General features: G+C 37.8%; 1 protein-coding gene across 1 annotated transcript in view; it reads right to left on the bottom strand.

Moving 5' to 3' along the window:
- Positions 1-15043, bottom strand: part of LOC114241757 (uncharacterized) — a 77063-nt gene that overhangs the window by 14471 nt on the left and 47549 nt on the right. Inside the window, exons 4-8 of the mRNA XM_028172716.2 lie at positions 13283-13500; positions 12053-12199; positions 10625-10737; positions 9527-9641; positions 8949-9060 (exon numbers count right to left, since the gene is read on the bottom strand). Coding sequence (XP_028028517.2) covers positions 8949-9060; positions 9527-9641; positions 10625-10737; positions 12053-12199; positions 13283-13500 — 705 coding nt within the window. The remainder of the gene's footprint in view (positions 1-8948; positions 9061-9526; positions 9642-10624; positions 10738-12052; positions 12200-13282; positions 13501-15043) is intronic.

The raw sequence follows: 15043 nt of genomic DNA on the forward strand, positions 1-15043 counted from the left end.
TGCTTTGTACATAAATGATAGGCAATAACCATATTCGATGCAAAAAAAAATATATATTTCTAGGTCTATTAAAATCATTTCAATCCTACAGCTACTAGCTAGATTCTACTACAGCTAGATTCGTTAAAATGAATTTTTTTTCAGGCATTTCAACTTTAAATTAGTCTACTGTAAAGCTCACGCATTGTCGCTTAGTCACGTTTGCCTTTCAAGCGTCGATATGTATATAGCTGAATCTATCAGCGAACGAAAGGTGTTGAGAACAAAAGGACTTGAAGTCGTCGTGGCCTAGAGGATAAGACGTCCGGTGCATTCGTGTGTAGCGATGCACCGGTGTTCGAATCCTGCAGGCGGGTAACAATTTTTCCAATAAAATACGAACTTAACAAATATTCACGATTGACTTCCACGGTGAAGGGATAACATCGTGTAATAAAAATCAAAGCCGCAAAATTATAATTTGCGTAATTACTGGTGGTAGGACCTCTTGTGAATCCGCACGGGTAGGTACCGCCTCCCTGCCTATTTCTGCCGTGAAACAGTAATGCGTTTCGGTTTGAAGGGTGGGGCAGCCGTTGTAGCTAATAACTATACTGGAGACCTTAGAACTTATATATCAAGGTGGGTGGTGCATTTACGTTGTAGATGTCTATGGGCTCCAGTAACCACCAGTTACGGCTGCCCCACCCTTCAAACCGAAACGCATTACTGCTTCACGACAGAAATAGGCGGGGTGGTGGTACCTACCCGTACGGACTCACAAGAGTTCTTACCACCAGTAAAGATCTTACCACTAGTAAGGGTAATGACAACATCTCCGAAATATCCGGAAGAGATTTAATGTAAGAGATGTGGTAAGAACCGTATACTGTTGGGAGTGTTGGAGTGGACGCTTCGCTTAACAAATTTCTTTATTAATACGTGAAGAAAAAACTTTATACCCTTTTTTACGAAATTGCGCGGACGGACGAGTAAGAAATTTCCCACACTTATAGAGAATATAGAGAAGGAGTGTAGAATGCTAATATTCTTTAAAATAAAAAATAAAAAACATTACATACACTACCATGTATTTGACACACACACGCATGTATACTATTTGTTTATTGTCAAACTTTTCTTATTGCTTATAGTCTGTGGTCAAATTGAGAATAGATTAAATATTGTTTGTCTTTATTAATATTTGTCTAAAGTGTAGTTTTGGCGAAATCTGTGATTATAGGGAGCAAAATAATAGTCTTTGACAATAGAACCATAATTTTTATTATTGCCCTTGTAGGCAGACTTGCATACGGCCCCATCTGACGGTGAGTGGTTACCGTCGCCCATGGACTTCAGCAATGCCAGGGGCAGAGCCAAGCCGCTGCCTACCGATAATGTTGAAATATAGATAATGAATAATGTTCAAATTTATAATTTCAATTGATTATAGTCCCTCGGTGTTTCCCGAGCGCTATGACATGTCCTTCTTCAAACGAGGCTTGTGGAGAGTATTAAGCGGTAGGCAGCGGCTTGGCTCTGCCCCTGGCATTACTGAAGTCCATGGGCGACGGTAACCACTCACCATCAGGTGGGCCGTATGCTCGTCTGCATAAAAGGGCAATAAAAAAAAAATCGATTACCGTAGGACCACTAGTATTCTTTATTTCTAAGACCCGCAAAACGCAAAACTACCCCTAACGTTTATGTAAGTGAAGCGACTGAATCGATCCGAATATGTCCTTGAGCTTATTATGTTTCTCCGTTGGACTCTTCTTCTTCTCCATCGAACTGCCCTCGCCCGATATCCAATGCTGTGTCACGGCATCTATTATCTGAGTCTCCATGCCATTCACCATAAATACCAGAAACATCCACCACTGAATGTCTTCAGAACGCGGTTATTTTCACATTAATTAGTCAATAAGGCACTATTCACGATAAATTCTGTACACGTTTTATTGGGGATTTTATTGTTTGAGCAACTCGATTTCTTTCACAGTTACCCCCTTACATATCAACTGAATCAACAGCACTAATTCGCGATTAACAATCGTCTTTTATCTATTTCGTTTCATTATCTGATAACAAAACGATTGTATTGCCATTGTATTTATGTTACAGGAACCTTACCTTATAGGATAATAATATCGACGCTTGAAAGGTAAAGGTGACTAATGCGACAATGCGTGAACTTTACAGTAGACTAATTTAAAGTTGAAATACCTGAAAACAAATCTTATTTTAACTAATCTAGCTGTAGTAGAATCTAGCTAGTATCTGTAGGATTGAAATGATTTTAATAGACCTAGAAATATTTTTTTTTTGCGCGTCGAATATGGTTATTGCCTATCATTTATGTACAAAGCAGTTATTGTCGCTTAATCACGTTTGCCTTTCAAGCGTCGATATAACAAAAATAAATATAGGTTTAATTCCTTAATCTAATAAGTGTGGATGTAATATTTGTTTTTATGTTTATATAGCTTTGAGAAGGTGTTTATAATTTATTACAAAATGCAACAAACAAATTAACAAATAAAAAATGGATGTGTTTCATATATTTAGCGACACTCGCAATGGAAGGTTACTGGGTTTGACTAATCTTTATAATGACATAATTAGATGATTCGATAATATGTATTTTTTGTGTAGGTTTATTGGTGGTGTGTGGGTGGTGTTTAAATAGATAAATGAGTGAGTAACTTCCCCTTTTTGATCTTTTTTTATTGCATATGTGGACGAGCTCACAGCCCACCTGGTGTTAAGTGGTTACCGGAGCCCATAGACATCTACAACATAAATGCCGCCACCCACCTTTGAGATATGAGTACTAAGGTCTCAGTATAGTTATAACGGCTGCCGCACCCTTCAAATCGAAACGCATTACTGCTTCACGGCTGAAATAGGCAGGGTAGTGGTACCTACCCGTGCGGAGTCACAATACTTTTTACCACCAGTAGTCCCCTGATGCTAAACAGCTAATCTCTTCTCCAGTACTACAGTATTTTGTTCTGATTTATAATGATCAATTAAAATTTTATTTCATTAAACAATTTATTTATTTTTGGATTTTCCAGCAAAGGATATTTATTATACACGATAAAATTATTTGCGTTAATTAATTATAAATATGTAATGCAGTTTAGTTTTTATTTCACGCAAGACACTGAATGTACGTACGGCTATAACTTCCAACGATTTTGCTGAGAGAGCTGTTGAAGATTAGAATGAGTATGACGGGCTAGAAGGTCTAGTAGCTGATGGCCGTAACAAAATTCGAGTAAATCTGCCTTATTCTACTAATTGTTATGACATCACACGCTGACGTCATACATGGCTTGTTATTTAGATAATTTTACCGCGAACTGAGCTGTTCTGAAAACAAATTTGTGTTTGCTTTTATATTTCGTTAGGTGAAAATGGACGTTGTACAAACCGCAATGGAAGTCAATGGATAGGATTAGGGTTGCCATCCGTACTTTATAATAAGGTATTGTACGTTATTTCAGGTTCACGCCACGGGCAAACATTTGTGTGATAAGAATTTTTGTTTGTTTGTTTATCTGGTTGTTTATTTCAGTAAACGGTCTTTATTCGCGGGGTATATGTTCCGTAAATATGCTGCGAACACAGAAACCGTGAATATGGAATGGTAATTTACATATATATAGGATTATAGGATACACGTTCCTAGCTGACAAAATAAAAACATACTTTAGGAGGGGTTGTAATAAGGTCTATTTTACTTTTTTATTAATCCATTTGACGACGGTCAAAGGTATTCATTCGCGGGGTATATGCTCCGTTAATATGCAGAAAGCAATTTAACGCTTAGAGCGCGAACCGCCGATAGATCGACTCTGTATTAAGGCGTATAAAGTGTGGAGCGTCGGAAAACCGACTATTGCACTATGTATTTGATTTTAGGTATCGACCTGTTCCGTAGCCATTTACAATTATTTGGCTACGAATTTATTTAGTAATTATTGTAATTTTTTTAATTAATTTTTTTAAAAGGTACTTGTTTTTTTTTTTCAAAAATTTGTTCTTTGTCAGTTTCTGCAAAATAAGTCAAAACAAACTCATCACTAAAAACGTTTAAAGATCTTACGGTAAATAGACAAACGTCGGTCGCTATCCGGCAAACAACCACAAAGCACAGCCATGTTGGATATCCATAGTTCACACAAAAAAAAACAAAAAAAAAAAACCCGCCAAAAAGCGTTAAAACAAAAAAAAAAAAAAAAAATCTTTCCAACGCTCGCAAATACTGGAACTATTAATTTTTTTTATAACCAACACGATCACAATTAAACATCAACAAACTCTGAACGACTTTCGAAGCGTATTAATTCTTGAGCAAAACAACGACTCGCTTTGAAACAATCTCGTGAAGTACTGACTACGCGACATTTATTAAGAGGATAATTGTGACGATATCTCGGTATTAGTGAATCATTGTGAACTGTTGTACTTTGAATGCAATTAATTGGTTGCTTAACACGTTGACTGCCGCGTAGGGCACCGGTGACCTACGCGGCGCACTGAAGTAATTACGTCGATTTCTGTTACTAAGCGCTTGGATTGCCTAGATTACCCTAATTTTGTTTGTTAATGTATGTTGTTAGGTATCTTAGAAATAGATTCATTCTCAGTGTCTTCGGATTCGTCTTTCCCAGAGTCTGCTAGATATTCTGGCGCCTTAGTAACAGAAATAATCCACTGAGTTTCTCGCCGGATCTTCTCTGTGGGTCGTGATTACTATCCGGTAGTAGATTCCGAAAGCACTGCTCTTGCTAGGGCCAGTATTAGCAATTCTCTCAGATTGAGCCCGTGAGCTCACCTACCGAACCGCGTCAATTTGGAATAGTCCCTTAGGCTACTAACTAATTCATCATTCTCCTGCCCTTCTCCCAGTCACCTGGGGTCGGCGTAAGATGTTTTCTCCTTCCATACTCCTCTATCATATACCATTTCTTCGCTCACTCTCCTCTTACCCATATCGTCTTTCACGCAATCCATCTATTTCTTCTTAGGTCTACCTCTTCCTCTATATCCTTCCACATTCATAGTTAACACTCTCCTACCAAACTCATTTTCATTTCGACGCTTGAAAGGCAAACGTGACTAAGCGACAATAACTGCTTTGTACATAAATGATAGGCAATAACCATATTCGATGCGCAAAAAAATTATATTTCTAGGTCTATTAAAATCATTTAAATCCTACAGCTACTAGCTAGATTCTACTACAGCTAGATTCGTTAAAATAAATTTTGTTTTCAGGTATATCAACTTTAAATTAGTCTACTGTAAATTTCACGCATTGTCGCTTAGTCACGTTTGCCTTTCAAGCGTCGATTTCGTCTCATCACATGTCCATACCATCCCAAACGCGAACCAAGACCAACTAATTACGTATAAAAAAAAAAAACATAAATCGATATATGTAATTACATGAGTGCGCCGCGTAGGACACCGGTGACCTACGTAGCAGTCAAAGGGTTAAGTAAATTGTTTTTGTTGACGACGAAACGGCGATGACCGCAGAGAGAATTTACAAAACTCAGCCCCGCCTTCAAAGAATAATCCGGTAGTGTTGTGTGTCGTGTCATTAATACGACATATGGTACTGTTTCCGTGTTATTGGGTAGTGTAGGAGCTTTAGTGTTCGATGGGCGATCAAAATTCAACTGTAATAACGTACGCTTTAGGTTTTAGATTAATTTTTGTTTCCTATTTAAGCTGATAGCCTTGAGAGGCTATTTCAGCGTAACCTTAACTAGTAGGTGAGCTCACGGGGCTCAAACCTGACGGCGTTGCTAACACGAACCCTAGCAAGAGTCGTGCTTCGCAGAATCTACCACCGGATCGGAAACGCGACCCACTGAGAAGATCCGGCGAGAAACTCAGTAGGCTGTGTCTGAGGGTTAATTTACTCGTCGACCCTTTCGTCGCAAGCGACGGGTTCGACGAGAACGATGACCGGTGCTTGAGATACCTAAAAGCACCGTTAGTGGATCGGGAGGAACCGAAATGACGTGTTTTGGGCGACGTCGACTGTTTGTTTACCTTTCGGTCCGCAGGATCGGCTATGAGTTGCTTCTAAAAGTCATAATCACGTATGCAAAGTGAATAATACAAACAAAAACTAGCAGTAGTCATCGAAGAAGCTATCTATACCCATCCTATATTAGGAGTATATATATACCCGTCTGGGGGTAGCTAGAATAAATAGTCCCATAGGCTACCAGCGAATAGTTAGGAAAAAAATACCTATCCTGCCAATCCTATTGACCAATGTGATTAACGGTCTAATTACACAAGGATCAAGATTTTTTATTGCTTAGATTGATGGACGAGCTCACAGCCCAACTGACATTAAGTGATTACCGAAGCCCATATACATCTACAACGTAAATGCCGCCATCCATCTTGAGACACGAGTTGTAAGGTCTCACTTTAAACGGCTGCCCCGCCCTTCAAACCGAAACGCATTACTGCTTCACGGCAGAAATAGGCAGGGCGGTGGTACCTACCCGCGCGGACTCACAAGACGTCCGTTATTTAAATCTGGTAATCCGTAATTGTATCGTAATTGTATGTAATTGTAATGGTATCCGTAATACCGTTATTTAAATCTGGTAGTACTTTTGACCCCTCTAACTTTAGGCCCATTTCAGTACTACCAACATTGAGTAAAATTTTTGAAAAAATTATTCTGGAACAACTTTTGAACCACTTCAATTCCAATAACCTGCTTCATAACAAACAATATGGATTCACTAGAGGTCGTTCAACTATTGATGCAGGTGTAGATCTCATTAAAAATATTTTTCAGGCTTGGGAAGAGTCGCATAATGCCCTTGGGGTTTTCTGCGACTTATCTAAAGCTTTTGATTGTGTTGAGCATAATACATTGTTGAGGAAATTACACCATTATGGTATTAGGGGCGTTTCATTAGAACTTATTAAATCTTATTTATCCGGAAGAATCCAAAAGGTAGACGTTAAAGGAACGAGATCTTCCGGTGTCTTACTTAATATGGGTGTTCCTCAGGGTTCCATATTGGGTCCCTTCCTATTTCTTGTATATATCAATGATTTACCTAAGTTTATTGAAACCCGTCACGAGGTCGTATTATTCGCTGATGATACATCATTATTGTTTAAAATTAAACGACATTTGGAAGATTATGACGATGTGAATGATGCTATCTCGCGCGTGGTACATTGGTTTAGTGTTAATAATCTGTTATTAAATAACAAAAAAACAAAATGTATAAAATTTACCACACCTAATGTTAGACAAGTTGACACTAATATTACTGTAAGTGGAGAAACACTGGAGCTTGTGGATTCGACAGTTTTTCTTGGTATAACAGTTGATTCTAAGCTGCAGTGGGGTCCTCACATATGCAAGTTAGCGAGTAGGCTTAGTTCTGCAGCGTTTGCGGTAAAAAAAATACGAATGTATATTAATGAAGATACGGCACGCTTGGTTTATTTTAGTTATTTTCATAGTGTTATGTCCTATGGCATTTTGCTATGGGGCAATGCTGCCGATGTCGAAACGATTTTCATCCTGCAGAAGAGGGCTATTCGTGCTATTTATAATATGCACCCGAGGGAATCCTTGAGGGACAAGTTTAAGGAAATCAAAATTCTAACTTTAGCGTCCCAATACATTTTTGATAATTTATTGTACGTGCGTAAAAACATTGAAGAATTCCCCAGAGTCTGCGATTTGCACAATGTGAACACTAGGAACAAACATAGGCTTGCGTTGCCGGCGGCTCGAATTAAGAAAATAAGCAACTCTTTTAGGGGGCTGGGTGTACAGCTTTTCAACAAGATCCCACTAAACGTTCAACTACTACCTGTTCATAGATTTAAGAAAACTGTTAAGAAACGTTTGTGCAACAAGGCATATTATAAAGTTAAGGATTATTTACTAGATGGCACTACGTGGGAATGAGGCGCTCGCTCCTGGCCTTTTCATTTTTCATTATTATTATTATTTTTTTAGACTTGTTTTTTCTTTTATTGTGAATATTTCTATTTATTTAAAAAAAAGAAAATATTTGAGAAAAAACAAAAAGAAAAAAAAAAGCCCGCTGAGTTTGTTTCGCCGGTTCTTCTCAGGACTGTGGCTTTTTTTGGAACCGGTGGTAGAGTTAACATTGTTATTTGTATTTTGACATTCAACAAGTGTGTCATACTGACATCTAAGTTGAAATAAATGATTTTGAATTTGAATTTGAATTTGAATTTGTCCTACCACCAGTAATTTCATTAGAATCATGAATACTTCAAATCTCCAACTCGCATATACATCTACTTAACAGACAAGACGTAATGTGCATAGTTAATGAATAGTTTTGGTTTGCATCTCCAATGATTTTACTCAAAACGTCTTCAGTATTTACACTTCTAGTAACTATATTTAGTAACGCCAATATTTTTAGTACATATAATATATATTACACTATACTTTACATTATTATATATGCATCGAGAGGTGAAAGGTTATTTTGTTTAAGCGACATTTTTGCATCTTTACAAGAGAGCCATTTAAAGTTTAAAATTTTGGAAAGAAATTGCATAACATAAAAAAATATCTTCTTTAGGTATTTGAATGGAGTAACCTTAATTGAAGTTCAATTAAAATCATCGAACTGCTGCTAATATCAAATAAAACGGACCTTTAATTACAAAAATAAATGTCGCATGTCAAGCGAATGTCTCTTAAATCAAAGAGCCTTTTGCCCCTCGATATGTACTCCAAATTCCAAACCTTTCAAAGCGGCATCAATTGACGAGTCATAAAAATGATAATGCGACATTAAAAATCAAATAATTGAAATAAGCGCCATCTCTTGGTGTTTCTATGCATTTAATTTCCGCTCAAAAATATTGCCAAAGCCGATATAATATTGAACTCTGCCGTATACAGGTTAAGGTACCTTTTTGTTTGTTTCTGTTGTGACGTGACGTCGGAGGGGTGCGTCCGAGGCTGTCTAGATCTGTGCTGCTCTGGTTCGATGGAGTCGGACAGTCGTAATCCGCTGTCGGGTACTGATTGAAAAAAAAAACATATTTTTTTTATGTAACAAAATTATAACCGAATGAAACCATTTTAAATGAAAAGTATATTTTTAAGATGCGCCGGTATTCGAATCCCGCACGCGGGTACCAATTTTTTTAAGGAAATACGTACTTAACAATTATTGTTCACGATTGACTTCCACGGTGAAGGAATAACATCGTGTAATAAAAATGAAACCCACAAAATTATAATTTGCGTAATTACTGGTGGTAGGACCTCTTGTGAGTCCGCGCGGGTGGGTACCAACCACCCTGCCTATTTCTGCCGTGAAGCAGTAATGCGTTTCGGGTTGAAGGGTGGGGCAGCCGGTGTAACTATACTGAGACCTTAGAATTTATATTTCAAGATTGTAGATGTCAATGGGCTCCAGTAACCACTTAACACTAGGTGGTCTGTGAGATCGTCCCCCCATCTAAGCAATAAAAAACAACTTACCAGCGAATAAATAACTCTCTGAATGGCTTGCAGCCATTTCCTGGCTCCTTCCTCGGTCTCGTCCTGCACGAGATACTGATCGTAATCGACGATCAGCACCAGAGATCTGTTGTGTCTGTAACGAATGTGGATTGCTCAAAACATTTATTCCGTGCCGGCAATATAATTTGTCTGTGCGCCTGTACAACAAAATCCCACAAGATGTTCAGAACCTACATATACATAGGTTTAAGAAAACTATTAAAGAATATCTGTGCAATAAAGCTTACTATAAAGTCAATGATTATCTAGAAGATTGCACAAAGTGGGAATGAGTTGCTCGCTACAGGCATTTCAATATTGTAATAATTGTTATGTTATAATACTTATTGTAAAAAGGAATATTTAAAAAAAATCTAATATTAAAAAAATCATGTAATATTTAAAAAAAAAAGACATGTCCGCTGAGTTTCTTGCCAATTCTTCTCAGGACGGAGGCTAGTTCTTGTGAATTGGCGATAGTTCTTTTGACGTTCAACAAGCATGTACTTTCATTTATGTTGAATAAAAATTTTTTGATTTGATTTGATACGATTAAAGTCAAATAAAAAATCGGTTAGCAAACAAAAACAACGCTTACACGCGTTTATCTTGATTTATAAGTATTTATTTGACCCGTACAAAGCTTTATAGTATATATATATAAGTAAAATTAAAAGAAAATAATGAAATGTTTCTCTGTTTGTTGTGCTTTTTTTGTTTGGCCGAAGGATTTTTATGTTAAGCTAACGCTGCTTTAAGGTTAAGGTTGCTTTTGAAAAACATTTATTTTTCTCCCAGATAGTACACATACACATGCATTAACACACACACACACAAACACTAAAACATAATTATTATTTTAGACATAAATTTTATTTTACATTTAAAGTAAGCTAAAGAACTGTAATTGTAATTGTAGTTGTAGTTGTAGTTGTAGTTGTAATTGTAATTGTAATTGTAATTGTATTGTTGTACACAGTAAGCCTTTGCTAGTCTGTAATGCTTATCACAGTAAAGGCTCGCTCAAAGCATCTGCTGTTTGTTAAAATGTTTCCCTAATGGAATTATGGAGCCGACCTTCTCGTGTGCATGGCTATGCATTGCCTGATCCTGGCGTCTCGCAGCGGGAGCACCAGCTCCGCGCGCGGCGCCGCCGGGCTGGGCGGCGTGCCGGGCGGCTTGAACACCTTCTGCAATAACCAGATCGAACATCAGTAAGGACTAAGAGAACACGCAATGTATGCCTAACACGTATTCACGAACGACTACTAAACCCGCAATGTATGCCTACTGTATGATTACTACCTACCTTCATTACTACGTCTATTGAAAGAAGCCACATTTTTTATTGCATAGATGGATGGAAGAAATCACAACCCACCTGGTGTTAAATGGTTATCGGAGAAGAGTTCTAAAGTCTTAGTATAGCCACAACGGCTGCCCCGCCCTTCAAACCGAAACGCATTGCTGCTTCCCCGTAGAAATAGGCAGGGCGCACATGCTTTAATGATTCTACTTAAAGCCACTTTAACGGGCGCAATCCGATTATTTTCTTTTGACAGGCGTGATTGAACCGTGAAAGAAACCTTAAATATATAGTAGGTGAGCTTACGGGCTCAACTTGAGAGAATGGAGGGGCTATCTCGAATAATTCCTCAGAGCACTTCCCATCGTAATTTAATCTCACGATTATAATCCTCACTGTTACATCTTAGAAGGCAGTCGAGCACACGGTCCATCTGATGGTGAGTGATCACCATCGGTCACGAGCCCGGACAGCTGCCGTTTAAAACTCTCCTCAATTTACGATTTCCAAAATTCCGAACACTTTCTATATTTTTATGAACGACTGGCTTACCATTTTTTGTGTTGCTAACTACCCTCTAATATTCATAAAAATTTATATTTACTTGTCCTTTGCATATAGAATTAATTAACATTATCCTGAAGTCTCTAGTACGATTGAGTTGTTGATACATCATCATAATACGAAGTTGCCATATATTGACCGAGATGTTTAGATCAGAGATAATAATCTATATTATATTATAATATTATAAAGAAGAAAGATTTGTTTGTTTGTTTGTATTGAATAGGCTCCGAAACTACTGAACCGATTTGAACAATTCACTGTTTGGAAGCTACGCTATTCCCGAGTGATATAGGATATAATCTTTTTTGAAAAAAAATTGGGATCCTTACTAAAACTAACCCAAGGTGTAAAAAAATTACCTAAAATATTCTTTACATCGCGTGCCCTGCGAAAACCATTGATGATAGAATAAAATAATGTACTACGACTTTGTAGAACACATTACTATTTACAAAAAGTGTCGCGACAGCATATGTCTAACTATTAATTATAGTTATGCCGCAATAAGTGTTCTTTTATTTAAAAGAAAAATAAAACAACGTTGAATATCGTTGAAATTTTTGTTATAGACCCGAGTGGAACCGGAGCGGACAGCTAGTTATTTAAAAATTCAAATAAACCATATGACTGACCGTAGCGTTATAAGTCCTTTGATCCTTGTAAAACACGAGCGCCGTCTGTATGAGGATCATATAGCAGTCAGTCCAGCTCTTTTTCATCTTCTTCCTTCCTTCGAAGAACTTGGTCCGCTTAACTGGACCTTCTAATATCACCAAGGCCTGTAAGAGGAATAAGTCGATGTTCAAACGCATCCTTTTCAGAGTATTCGGGTGACACAAGTGATTCTAATTCGTAATGGTACCACGTGTGGCCCTGGTGTGAACGTAAGGGATACACAAGATACCATAAACACAACATAATAGTCTAAATTATGTATTATTTATTTATTTATTTATTAAACTTCATGTAAAATTTACATTGACGGACTTAATGCCTAAGGCATTCTCTATCAGTCAACCAAAGGTAGTGGCAGAGTAAATAATGGTAGGTGCAATGAAATTTATATTAAATTACAATTACACACACACAATAGTTTATACAGTATTAAAAGGAATATATTAATGCATTTATTATTAATTAATAAATTTAGTATTAGGTAGTCGTTAGTAATTTTTTTTCCGCCACTGTACGCGACTGCTGACAAAGTTTAGAATGTTTCAACTGTCAAAATCAGTTTTTTTTTTGTCTACCTATTTGCTGTTAGCCTAAGAGGCTATTCCAGCTTAGCCCAGACGGGTAGGTAAGCACTAGCAAGAGTAATGCTTCGCAGAATCTACAACCGGATCGGAATCGCGACCCACTCAGAAGATCCGGCGAGAAACTCAGTGGGCTGTGTCAATGGGAAAAGCAAGTATGCTTTCATGTCGGAACGCAAAAGCCTCTGGGCTGAAACAGGCAGGTTCGTATCTCCAATAATTACCGCCAATTCCGTAATTCAATATTCCGCATGTATTGATCAAAGGTATCATACCTATTATCCAACTAACTGCATTAGAGGTCAATTATATATTATTATATTGACAATGGCATTGGCAACTTTGGACGTCATCTGAACCAGTTGTTCGTGTCGAACAACAATACCAACGATATCTGTGGCTCTGATGGTGAGTGGCTACCGTCGCCCATGGACTTCAGCAATGCCAGGGGGAGAGCCAAGCCGCTGCCTACCATTAAGTACTCTCCACGAGCCTCGTTTGAAGTCATATCATAGCGCTCGGGAAACACCGTGGAGGGGAGCTCATTCCAAAAGCCGGATGGTACGTGTCTTCAAGAAATGGCGTTTTAAAACATAATATCCATACCTCTGGGTTCTGTTGAAGAGCTAATCTAGGTGCTGGCACTGGGGACTTGTTAATCCTTTTGTTAGGAGCCACCATAGACCTCGACTTCCTGGACCTGGCATGGGAAACCTCTCTATCCCGGATCTCAATGTCTAAGCTGTCTCCTGACGACGACGCAGGAATTTGAAGGAAATTCGGTCTTCTGACATTTGAAATCAGCAGATTCTCCGTCGAACCGCCTGGAAATGAAGCAAACGTGGTATTAGTACAGGTTGTGAGGTAATCGAAAGAAAGTAATTTCATGACAGTCTCTACCAATTAAATCTCATAAAGAGATACTGGCGGTAGGACCTCTTGTGAGTCCGCACGGGTAGGTACCACCACCCCGCCTATTTCTACCGTGAAGCAGTAATGCGTTTCGGTTTGAAGGGTGGGACAACCGTTGTAACATACTGAGACCTTAGAACTTATATCTCAAGGTGGGCGGCGGCATTTATTATACGTTGTAGATGTTTATGGGCTCCAGTAACCATTCAACACCAGGTGGGCTGTAAGCTCGTCCATCATCCTAAGCAATAAAAAAAAATGTGTGTGTGCAATAGCCGTGTGTCGTTCACGAATGAATCCTTCAACGGAAGTACTTCAGTTAGATTCTATCCTTCATTCTTTACTTCAGTTACAATACAATCATATCTTTAGTTCACTTAGTTCAGTTGTTTTGTCCACCGGCTGCGAACTAAGATCGGCACTGCTCGAGCAGTGTTGATTGATAATTTGCTGTCACGCTCTGTTGTACGTGCCTAATGATGTTCTATTTTATGTTTAGTTAATTATTTTTCACCTTATAGTTTGAGTAGATTTTCTATTTAAAGCATGTTGTTATTAGTTTTTTTAAAGTAATAAATTAATATATAATACCATCACTTTTAATATATAATAAAATATGTTACGAACTATCGTAAAACAAAAAAAATACGGAAATTATCTAGATTGTCAGCCCGAAGCTAAGCCTGATCAAGTATGAAGGGAAATCTGTGGTTATTTTATTTTTTATGTACCTATTCTGAGTGTAAATGTTCAATTAACTGTTATTTTATCAATTAACTAGCTAACACCCACGGTTTCACCCGCGTTTATAGATACTGCCCAACTCCATAACCAAAGCGTGATGATATATAACCTATGTCCTAACAAACAAAATCTCATTCACATTTATAATATTAGATATGATTATATATTTATATATCTGTCAATGATTATTGAAGGAAAAGCGAACGAAACTCCAAAACATTTCTGTGGAGCTACTGAAGTACTGAACTAAACTGAACTATTGAGCTAGAAGGACTTTATATCTCTATACCTGTATATGAACTAGTGAAGGAGAACTAAACGCAACTCCAAAACATTTCCGTGGAGCTACTGAACTAAATTGAACTATTGAACTAAAAGATAGATATAGTTCAGTGTGATGAAAAAACACATTTGTATCTTTTCATTTCAGTGACACATTTTGCACAAGACTAGTGTGCAAGTCACACACGGTAGAAGTGAATCTTATAAAAAACTTTAAAAAAGTAAAAATAATGGCAAGGGTTAAACACTCCGCAGTGCAATGGAGCAGCCTCACCCTGGGGGAGCCGCCTGCAGTACGATTTTGCAAGAGAAATACGAGAACGTCTATCAACTGTGTAACATCTCGTCACCGCGATTCAGGAGTTGTTGAATTTACGTGCAGCGACATCTGTTGATAGCAAGCTAAATAGAAATAAAAGTATCTCGGGG

This window comes from Bombyx mandarina, chromosome 16 (assembly GCF_030267445.1).
Source record: "Bombyx mandarina strain Sakado chromosome 16, ASM3026744v2".
NCBI classification, from domain to species: domain Eukaryota; kingdom Metazoa; phylum Arthropoda; class Insecta; order Lepidoptera; family Bombycidae; genus Bombyx; species Bombyx mandarina.